This window comes from Planococcus citri, chromosome 4, assembly GCF_950023065.1.
Source record: "Planococcus citri chromosome 4, ihPlaCitr1.1, whole genome shotgun sequence".
In the NCBI taxonomy this organism is placed as follows: Eukaryota; Metazoa; Arthropoda; class Insecta; order Hemiptera; family Pseudococcidae; genus Planococcus; species Planococcus citri.
In genome coordinates this window covers 19,329,959-19,341,106 of record NC_088680.1, presented here as the reverse complement: position 1 = coordinate 19,341,106, position 11,148 = coordinate 19,329,959, and the positions used below count along the sequence as shown (strand labels likewise).

Sequence of the window (11,148 nt, the reverse complement as noted above, 5' to 3'; positions counted from 1 at the left end):
TGTTTTGCGATGATGTTTGGTAATCATGAATCATGCAACAAAACGAACGTGTTCGTTCTGAAAAGAGTTCTTCAAAGTGTTTGTAATGCATTTCTTATCATTTCGAACAAATAAAAGAGACTAGAAACAGCCGAAACAGGAGAAATCTCTTCAAAGTTCAAAGACTCGAAGTAGAATCCAAATAATTAATAATTCCATCAAGTTCGTTGATTTTGATTTTTCGTTATCTAGTTTCAAATTGGTTTGGTTAGCAGTCTGTAATTATTGTAAAGTTGTTACTATTTGAGAATCATTGTGCATTGAAGATGTTTCTGACGATAAATGTGGTAAAAAGACCATCATTTTCGATTCCATATTCCATAAATTCATACAGCAGCTAAAAAAAATGAAAAAATTCAGCAATTCAGCATTCAATCTTTGTCTGCAAGCAGCACATTCCACATTTTCCCTCCGAATAGGTACCTACCTATTTGATTGATTCGCGAGATTCCCAACAGAGAGCGTTTCACAAGACGCATTAATCATCCCCTCTCCTCGTTGTTGTAGCGGATTTGTGAAAGCGGCAACTTGTATGTTTATGTTCGAGTATCATGTTTATGGGATGTCTGCTGGGAATAGTAGTGTGTGGCGGCAACGTAATGCGAAATTATTAATTTTTTAAATAGAACCTTTGTTTTCGTAATTGTGTATTAACTAATTCAACTTATATTTAATTACCTTTTTCGCATCAATGTGAATTCGTCGTTCGGTGCAAATCGCGTTCGTGTTCGAAAAGTTTCCGGTGAGTTGGGGTTTTTTTCATTCTCTTCGGTTGTGTTTTGTGCTTTTACACGGATTTCAAATGGATGAAGAAGAACCGATCAGTTTGGGAGTTAAATCACCTATTAAAAGATTAGGATCGACGAGGAAGCTGATTTATTTTAACAGTAAGTGTTCGCAGATCATTCTGACTCCATTTTGATTTACGATCGTAGTCGTATCGCGCCAATATGAATGAGTAATACTCAATTTGTAGAATCTAATCTCTGGTTGCGGTTTCTTCTAACATCTTATATAGTACGTAGTTATTATAGAAGAACCGAACTCGTATTATTGATGTGTAATTAATAACGAGTAAATAAAACCGAAGACAAATACTGATAAGAGTACTGTACTGTAGACGATACCGAAATGTCTTTATTTTTAACTCGACTGTCGATCGGTGTGGTTAATTTCACACCAACGAGTACCATCTTAAAAGCATTTTATTACGTGTTTTTATTCTTCCTGTCACCGTAGGTAGTGTTCTCTTTTGAAAACTATTTGCATATGAGCGTTAACACATGTGCGTATATCCATATCCGATTTGAACTAAATTTAGATTTACGAAGTACGAACATCGTCGTGAAAATTCGCATACGTGAAACTAACTCTCAACTGTTCCAAAGTTGCAGCAATTTCGTTCAGTTTGCAGATTCAACGTTGAATTTTGAACCGGTTCCGATCTAAGGGTGACCACCACTGACCGGTGAAAGTCTGAAAGTTCACAGAGGTGAACGATTACCAAAGTTTGACGTAAACTTTGATCGAATCACCGGGTAATAAATTTCATAACTGGTAGCATTGTACTGTACGAGCATTTGAACTACTGAAGGCTGAAGCTACCCTGCTGCGTGTACTACGAAAAAATGCCATATGTTTTTCGATGATGATAATAATAATAGAAAGAATGTAGTCTCCGAAAAGAGTATTCTATACACCGAGGTGGTTTCGCCTTTCTGTACACACACTCGTCGTCGTCTCGAAGAAGGGTAAATTCTGGCGCTCTTTTATACACATCCCTCTTCCTCTACTCTAATCCCTTTCACCATTCCAAGTACCCACGTGAACGTCTCGAACACCCGGACTTCGACTTGGAAGTTGGAAGTGTTGCAAGAGCTATTTTTCACCCGAAATTTTTTTTCCTCTTCTTTTTTACTTGTATTATTTTAGTTGATACGTTTTTTATAGAAAACTTCCGTTCGATGAACGAAGAACGATGATTTAACTAAATGAATTTATCCTATTATTTGCCTTTTCCTGTTTAAAGTGGTATGGTTGTACGTACGAGACATGCATGTGTTTGATTAATGTCACTTCGTGTAATAAGCTCGTAGTATGAAAGAATAATTGATGCGTTCTGATTCACATCTCTGCTCTTTTGATTGTCCATTAAACTCTCGACTTGACTGTATGAGCTGAAGTTTTGAGTTTATCTCGGAGCAGTTCACATCATTTCTGTGGTGGTGAAGGTACGGAAACTAAATTCGATTACTGTAGGTCTTTTGAAAAAGCAATCTGACTTGTGGGTATTTTTCTTTTTCTTTTTTTTTTGTGTTAGAGATCAGGTTAAAAGGATTTTCATTTTGGTTTCTTTCCTTTGAGGTTGGATTCGGAAGTTAATTTTATCGAAGGTACTCGATACCTCGTTTAAACGTAGGTAGGCTTTCTCGATATATTTAGTAATGTTTCGGTATTGATTTTTTAAAGCATTTTTCACCCTATCGTCTATCGTGATGGGTATTTTATTATTGAATAGATTATGTGCCAGTTGCGACGATTCCGACAGTTCTGGATGAGTTGAGGGGTGATAGAAGGTTAATACTTTGATGGGGAAAGTATGAAAATGAAGGTGTTTACTTTTAGTATTTGGAACTATGAATAAATTTAGTTTGAAAAGTGAGACGAAGTGAGGGAATTGAGTGGTGGAATTTGAGGAGGATTACGAATTTTGGTTTGAAAGTGTCATAGAATTGATAAGTTTTCAGTGGGCTGAGTTGTGAATTGCGATTTTGTTACTGGGTCGAATTTTCTTCTGGATTGGTTGATTGATTGATTGAGAATTTTCCAAGAATTATTCCTGATTCTGAATTGACCATCAATGATAGTAGGTTAAATTTTGCCTTGCTCGTGATCTTGCAATTTTTTCGGCTACGTTTCTTCTTACACCTCGCCTTTGAATGAATTGGCAATAAAATGTCATCAATCTGACATCAGAATTGATTTTTGAAAAAATATTCATCACTTTTTTTCCATTGAAATTTCTGGTATGCGATTCGAAAATGCAAAGGGGTCATTTTCATCATTTTTCGATGTTTATTGCCATCGATATTTTCACTGAAATGTTACGTTGCATAATTCTTTGCACGTGACTCAGCTAAAATACCTACTAGATTTTTTCATATTTTTATAATTCAAGATTACTTACGTTTTGAATCTGTATAATTTTGTTGCAAATTGATGTATTTTTCTGAATTTGAAATAGGGTTTCTACTTGAATTGTAGAAATGATATAACTTTCCTTCTTTCGAATGCCAAATTGAAAGGCTGGTTTCATTTAGTTTGATATCTGATCATTCAAGGTTGATATAAGTGGACTTGTGTCAGAAATTTTGAACTTACGACGAGGGTATCTCTCAGTCCCTCAATCTAATCATTCCATGTCAATGCGACCAAAGTTTCGAAGCACATGTGATGTTTATTGATTTTGTTACGTATTTTCCCATCTACATTGTATACAAGTTCATTTACCAATAAATAATCAAGAGAATCATCATTAGAGTGTCTCTAGTTCTTATGGGTGGAGGGGAAAGGGAGCTTTGTTTACTTTTGCAATATTCAAGGCTCGTACTCAGTTACTTTTACAAAGTTTTGGTTAATACTTAGTTGAATTTTCAAAAATTAAGTCGGGGAGCCCGCATAAGGATCTATTGTACCCCTCCCCCTCGATCCTCCAGGACAATTTCTTTCTTAAAGGAGGAGTCCCAGGGAACATCTGTAGCATTCTAGCCTTTGTCCTAAAAAAAAAGGGGCCCTACTTACAAGATGGCGGCCATTTTGATTAACAAGTCAGCCGAAATCGCAGATTTTGCGTTCCAACATAGGACTTGCACGAATTTTTTTAAACCGTACAAAGGCAGATCGAAAGATCAGGCAAAAGTTCATCACCTGTCAGAATTTCAAGTGCTAAAGTGCCTTTTCCGATTTTTGGTGAATTTTTGAAAATCAAATTTAGGCCAAAAATGAGGGGAAAAATCAAAATTTTACTTAATTGATCAAGAAAGCTGAAATTCGAGCTATATACCCTATTTTCAACATGCCAAATCGATTGGAAACTGTTTCAAACCGTTTTGAGCAGTTCTGAAGCCTCCAGCAGATTTTTAGAACTCGAAATTCCCACAAAATGTCATCAAAATGAAGTTGGAAAGCCGAAATTCATTCTGCAAAATAATTTCAATACGTTACGAAGTCAGCTTCAGGTGGATTTTGAGTCGTTTTGGAGCCTCCAGCGACTTTTTGAAAATTACTGGAGCCTCCAGCAGATTTTTGAAACTCGAAATTTCCCCAAAATTTCAACGAACGGAGATGGAAAGCCGAAGTTTACTCTGCACTTCAATTTTAAGACTCTCTAAAGACGACTTCAGTTGATTCGAATCATTTTGGAGTCTCCAGCTACTTTTTGGAAATTTTAATTTTCCAAAAAACGCCATACAACTTTTCAAAATGTCGCTGGAGGCTCCAAAACGACTTGAAATCCACTTGAAGTCGTCTTCAGATGATGTTATCTCCGTTTGATAAAATTCTGGGGAAATTTCTAGTTTTAAAAATTTGCTGGAGGTTCCAAAAAGACTTAAAATCCACCTGCAGTTCACTTCGTAGCGTATTGAAATTATTTTGCAGCACGAATTTTGGCTTTCCAACTCCATTTGATAGATTTTGTGAGGATTTCGAGTTTCAAAACTCTGCTGGAGGCTCCAAAACTACTCAAAACGATTTGAAACAGTTTCCAATCGATTTGGCATGTCGAAAATAGGGTATATCTCAAATTTCAGCTTTCTTGGTCAATTTGGTGAAATTTTGATTTTTTCAGCCTTATGCCGATGAAGCCCTGCCTTTGGCCAGAATCGTCAAAGTCTTACTTTCTGCCAAAAATAGCAAGAAATATCGTTGCTCGTTTGCAAAAAATTCCAATCATCTCTTTTTTTCCAAACATTGCCCAAAAGTTTCATTTTCACCAAATTGCTGTAAAGAAATCTTGATTTTTTACTCAATCATGACATAATTTGCTTCAATCTTTTATCCCAAAAAATTTTCAAAATTAAGTTGTGATTTCTTGCTAAAATTTGTGAAAATCTTGTTTTTTTGCCAAAAATTGTCAAAAAGCCTTGCTTTATTATCAAAAAGTGACGAATTAGTCTCACATTTTTGAAAAAAACATTCATTGAATTTTTTTTCAATTTAAAGTTGAAAGTTGAACTTTTCAAATCAAAGCTTAAATTTCATAATAGCACTGTAAGTAAGTGCGAGCTATAATTTCAGATGTTTTATATTTTTTAAATTGAAGTCTCTCAATGAAAATAGGCTTCCTCTCCTTCCCCAAATTTGTGGAAATTTCGGGGGAAAAAAGTCGAAATCGTGCTACACATTGAAGTATGGTAAGAAGGTTGAAACCTGGCACATCAATTACTCCTTCTTATTGTACGTTGCAAATTTGGACTCCTCAGGTGGATTTGGAGGGACTGTAAGCTTTGCTAAAGGTCTAAAAAAAAAAAAAAAAAAATCGAATTTTTTGATTTTAAAAGAAGGTGAGATAAGATTAGAAAATGTAGAACCTTTAATAGATACATTTGTGGGAACTTCTCATTAGTTGTGCCAAATTTTAGACCACCTGGGACAATTTTGGGTGGCTGGAGGGAGGTCTAAAATGACAAAAAAATCAAATTCTATCCACGTATAGTGAGAGGGTAGGGGAAATGACCTGGAACCCTGAAATTTTGATTTTTAACGTGTTGATCGCAGTAAAAGTACTTATCCATGGTTTCATTTTTGACCATTTTTCATTAATTTGGGTCATGATTTTGGTCCTATGAAAAAAAGAGCTTTTTTGTAATTTTCAACTTTGACTCTTCTCTCTTCAAGGATGAAATCTAGACCCCCAAAAAAAAAACATTTCCCAAGTTTGTCCTGTTTTGACTCATTAGAACAGGCATCAGATCGTGAAATTCAGTAATCTAGAGTTGATTTTCTCTTCCTTCGTTTTTTTTTTTTTTTTTTTTTTTTTACAAATTTTGGTATGTCTGAATTTGAAAAAGGCGAGGAGAGTGGTCAACATTTTTCAGAATCCTGTTTTATGGCATTTCCTCAGGACTTGGCTAGGTACAGTGTTGATTGATGAAAAAAACACAATCTGACATCTACCTTGGATTTTGACCAAATTCAAGAAGGTAAACTCATTAGACGATCATTAAATTTTCTAATTTTTTTTTAAATTATCATTTTTCAATTTACTCTTGAAAATTTAAAATTTACATTTTTTTTTTTCAAAAAAAAAGATCATTAATTCGAATTATTCACTGAAAAAATGATTAAAATCGTTCCGGCTTTGAATTGGAATTATTTCAGTCATTTTTACAAAATAATGATTTTTTTCTCGTTTTTAAAATGGTTTCTTTTTTTGAGAGGGGGGGGGGAGTATTTTAAACGTTTGTACAGCCTCGAATAAATTTTATAATTGTTTTCTAAACTTTCAAACTGCAGATATGTTTGAATGAATTTTCGTTTCGAATCGAACGATTATTTTTCCTAATTATCCGGAATAAATGTCGAGCAAGTGCTTCTCGAGTTCCTTTTGGTACATTGACACAATTATTCTTTACAGAACACCTGCTCAAATTCTTGTTGTCACGTACTAACGTTTGTTTACATGTTTCGAATTTAATTGTGACAAAAGGGGGAGTTTCTTAAAAGGCCAATATGAGGTTAATTTGATCTACGCACAAAGGTCAGCCCTTCGGTTCACTCGTGTGTGTAGCTGTGTATACATAAACAAACACCATGCTGGTGCCCACGTGTACTCTAATACCAAGCATGGTCAATATTATCTACATTACCACCAGATGTTGGCTGGCGATGACATTATAATACCATATGTTCTATATGCTGCTACGAGTACATCCAAGTTTAGTGACTTTCAACCACAGTTAAGGATACGTACCTTTTTAAGGCTGAGAAAAGTGGCCAAAATTCCTCCAATTCGGTACGTTAGACGATGAGATGCGATGGAGAAGATCTGCGTAAGATCATCTTGCTGGTTAGCGGCGGTTATATAAGTTTAATGTTGAGCTGTGTGACCAGTGGGCTCTTAGTCTGTGTCCGCACTGATCGGTTCACGAATTGGAATTTCTCACGCTACATTTACGAAGTTACTCGTACACAGCCAGGCATACCAGCTACAAGTATACCTAGATAGATTAATGGTACATTGTGTGCAGCGTCGCGAATACGTCCACCGAACCTTTCTCTACCAAGGTCGATGACTATATTTGAGAAGCAGAACGGTGGATTTGAAAAAAAAAAAAGGTCAACGAATGATTGGTTTAAAGAAAAAACTATAACGTTTCCAAAGACCGTCGAGGTTTTTTCCCTCCTATTGGTGTTGGTGTTCTTGCATCGAGATATTCTGATTCTCGGGTGCATGATTGCGACAAAGCGATGAAGATGGAATAAAATCCGCGCACCCTCGAACCACCCAAGCTCATTAACCTCGATATACACCGGTATTCTCGAACACCTGTGTATGTTTTTTTCTTTTCTGTGTAGGATAGAGAGAAAGAGAGGCCGTTTCGAGCAGTAGAATCCGACTATATCTAAACCAAACGCGGGACCTCGGCGTGATTTAATAGAAAAAAAAAAGGAAAGAAAGAAAAAAACTAGAAACAACAACGATGCTGCGTTATATAGTTAGGTACTCGTAAGAGAAACAATACTATGAATTCTTCGTGTGTTCTTTTTCATCTTCTGCTGTGTATGTAGGTACTTGGTGTTTGTGTGTGTGGATATAGTGTACGAGTTTGCTTTATCTTTCGATCGTCGGATAATTAGAATTACGGGACTGCGAAGTTGAAAGATCGATGACTGGTAAACTACCAGCAAGACGGCGCTGCCCGAGAGATCTACTATCGGACAGGTATGCGGTTACCAGTGACATAAAAAAGATATCATTTTCCTCCAATATCCGCTATATTATATTATATCTGCTCGAATGTGATTTTCTTCGTCTTTATAGATTATTGGCGAGATGGTGAGGTAATTTGGAATCTCCTGACGTTGAAACGTACTTACGTACAATGGAACTGAAATCTGTTACGAGAATTACATAAGTAGTTGTTGAAATGTTGTAAGGTGATTTTTTTCTGAGATTTGGTGATTTGGTAACGTTGCAATGTATGAATCTTATTTTGTTTAGGTCGCGATGTGTGTCTATTCTCTATTCATCAATTTTTTTTTAGAGAACTGTGATTTTTGCCTTCAAAATGTATTACTGGCAACGTTACAGTGGATCACTAGTTGTATTTGACAACGAAGTTTATTACACTATTTTACTAATTTTATTTCTCAATCTTATGTTCAGCATTGAAAATGTTCAAAAATTCTCTGCTGGGTACTTTTTCTATTGAAATTGTATATTTGGCAACATTGTAGTAAGGCAATTGCTGTAATTCGATGTATTTTCTACTGAAACCATAATGTTTGACAACGTTGTAATGTGAATGAGGATTCATTGGATCACCAAATTTTTTGTTAAAAATCTTGAGTCATTTTTATGTTGAAATTGTACATTTGGCAACACTGTTGAGGGCCATTTGTCGTAATTTCAATGTATTTCCTTAATGAAACAGGGTCAGAAGTATGAGGAAGATGATGTGGTTGGACTTTTCTGTTCAATTTCTTCAAGTTCAAAGTAGACCAATTTGAAGCAACTCATTGAGAACTGGTATTGTCCTGCTGCAAAACCATTTCACGAGTAAGGAAAATGGAAATCTCACCTTTTTTGGCGCGAATAGTCCATTTTATGTGAGATTTCAATGAAGGGATACTTTTGGGAAATTTTATTGTGTATGGGTTATTCATATTTTTCAATTGAAACTGCACATTTGGCAACGTTGCAACACTGGAAACTCGAATTATTAGACAATTTTTCATGTAAGCCACTTGTTTGGGTAATGCTGTGATGTAAAAATCCTTGGCTTTTCGGCTCTTATCGAATAATTTGTATATTCCATGGTAAATTTGGCAATCATATTATCTTTAGATTGATAATTCATATTTTATTCATTCTTTTCTTTGTACATTTGGCATCATCACTGTGTCAATATCCAAATGTTGTTATAAATTTTCTTATCAAAACATCATCTGGTAACATCAAAGCTGTTGTATATTTGGCAACGTTTTAATTGGAATATTGCATTGACTGATTGGTTTTTTCTTCCAAATTCTTTACATTTGGCAACATTGCAATGCGATTTTTGAATCTTTTGATGCTATTTCAAGACATTTTCTTTTGAAATAGTACAATTGACAACGTTGTAAAATGGATATTAAGCATTTTCTCATCAAATAATTTATAATTTTATCATAGTGCTGTGCAAGAAATTCTAACCGGGTCGTTTTTCTATTGAAAATGTAGGTACGTTTGGCAACGTCGCAATTTGGAATTTCAATTATTTGACAAATTTTTCATATAAACACTGATCATGGGCTACGTTGTTTAGTAAAATCTTCATCATTGAGTAATTTTGATCTATTCCGCTGTAAATTTGGCAACGTTTCTTGAGAGAATGGTATGATCATTTATTTGCTTATATTCTTTTAATGGTTTTTTGCATTTTGTATTGTACTTGTTAGCAATTCAATATTGTGATTATGTGCTCTGAAACTACCGATGATGTAGGCTGTTTAATAATTGGAAATATTTGGCAACGCTGCGTTTCAAACAATCAAAAATTTGCTCATTTTTTCACATAGATTATCTGTTTCTCAGCTTTTTCTTCCTACTGAAGTTGGTAGGTTTTCATCGATCGATCAGCAGGGTTATTTACTGATTCAATTTTGCTATTTCGGTAAATTCACTATCAAAATTGTATTCTTGGCATCCCTGCAAAAATTACCTTTATCGATTTTGTCGTCTATCTTTGTTCTGTTTTTGTTGTATTCCCTATTCAGTGATTAAAATGACGCGAAAAATGTCCTGTTTATAAAGAGCATAAGTTTGGCAACGTTGCAATGTAAAATGAGCATATATTTTCATGTCAACAAAATGAATAATTCAGTATTTTGTATTCTTTGGTTTGAAAGTTCGAATCTCTTTAGAATTTTAAGTGTTTAATTCGATTAAATCGAAATCAAAAATGTTTATTCTGGATTGTTTTCTTCCTTCAAGAGAGTTTGGATATTTTTTCGGTGTATGATGCAGTTGATGTTCAATTCAAGTTGAGAATTTTTTTTCAGTGAAATTCCCATCGATTGAGTTATACATATGTAATTTCTATTAGAAGTATCATCGTAACTACATTATCTGTAGGTGAATTCTTTGAAATGCATTGAAACGAAATCTTATCAGTCGAATGGCTGAATCCCTCATGTAAAAAACCAATTACTTATCAGAAATACATTTCTATTCAAAGGAAATGCGATTAGGTAATACAATTTTTTTGTTCTTCTTTAAAATTGAAACACAATGTCGATGAATCATCATCTTTATTGCTTGATTTCAGTCGATGTTACAGCTACAGGATCTGTTACTCTTGTTCATTATCAAGCTTATTGGAATTATTTTTTTTTTAATTTTGAAGTGGGGAGCACAGTAGATCAATTATATTTTCCAATCCTTATCACAAAAAGTTGATTCTACGAATGGAATGTTTTTACATGTTGTTCATCTCATAAATCGTTCGAAAAACAATCTTTCTGTGCTTACTCAAATGAAAAAGTTGAAAAAAACTGACCATTAATTCACCTACTCAGTTCGTATCCATTTCTAGAGTAAATTACCAAGGTGATTACCTCACTTTCTCCCCCTCACCTTCACCACCTCATCAAAAAATTAGACTTATGACTCGCCATTTTCATCTGTATAGAACGCCAAAAATAATCCAAAATGTTCTCATACCTATTAACAGTGAGGCGATACCTTGTTTAAAAATTACCTACCTTGTTACTCGTAAATCGACTAAATTCTACTCCAGTAGAGAAATTAGATATAAGTGTTCGCGACCTCTTCAGACGCGTATAGAGACCTTTTTACGAGTAACAACATTTGGGAAAAGTAAAATCTCATCTCGTCTAATGGAC

General features: G+C 34.7%; 1 protein-coding gene across 2 annotated transcripts in view; it reads left to right on the top strand.

The window, feature by feature from the left end:
• Nucleotides 1-573: 573 nt before the first annotated feature.
• The window catches only part of LOC135843936 (SLIT-ROBO Rho GTPase-activating protein 1-like), a 253,737-nt gene continuing 243,162 nt past the window's right edge, over nucleotides 574-11,148 (top strand). For both annotated transcript variants that reach the window (XM_065361993.1, XM_065361996.1), the window contains exon 1: nucleotides 574-926. In XM_065361993.1, coding sequence (XP_065218065.1) covers nucleotides 842-926 — 85 coding nt within the window. In that variant the 5' untranslated portion in view covers nucleotides 574-841. The remainder of the gene's footprint in view (nucleotides 927-11,148) is intronic.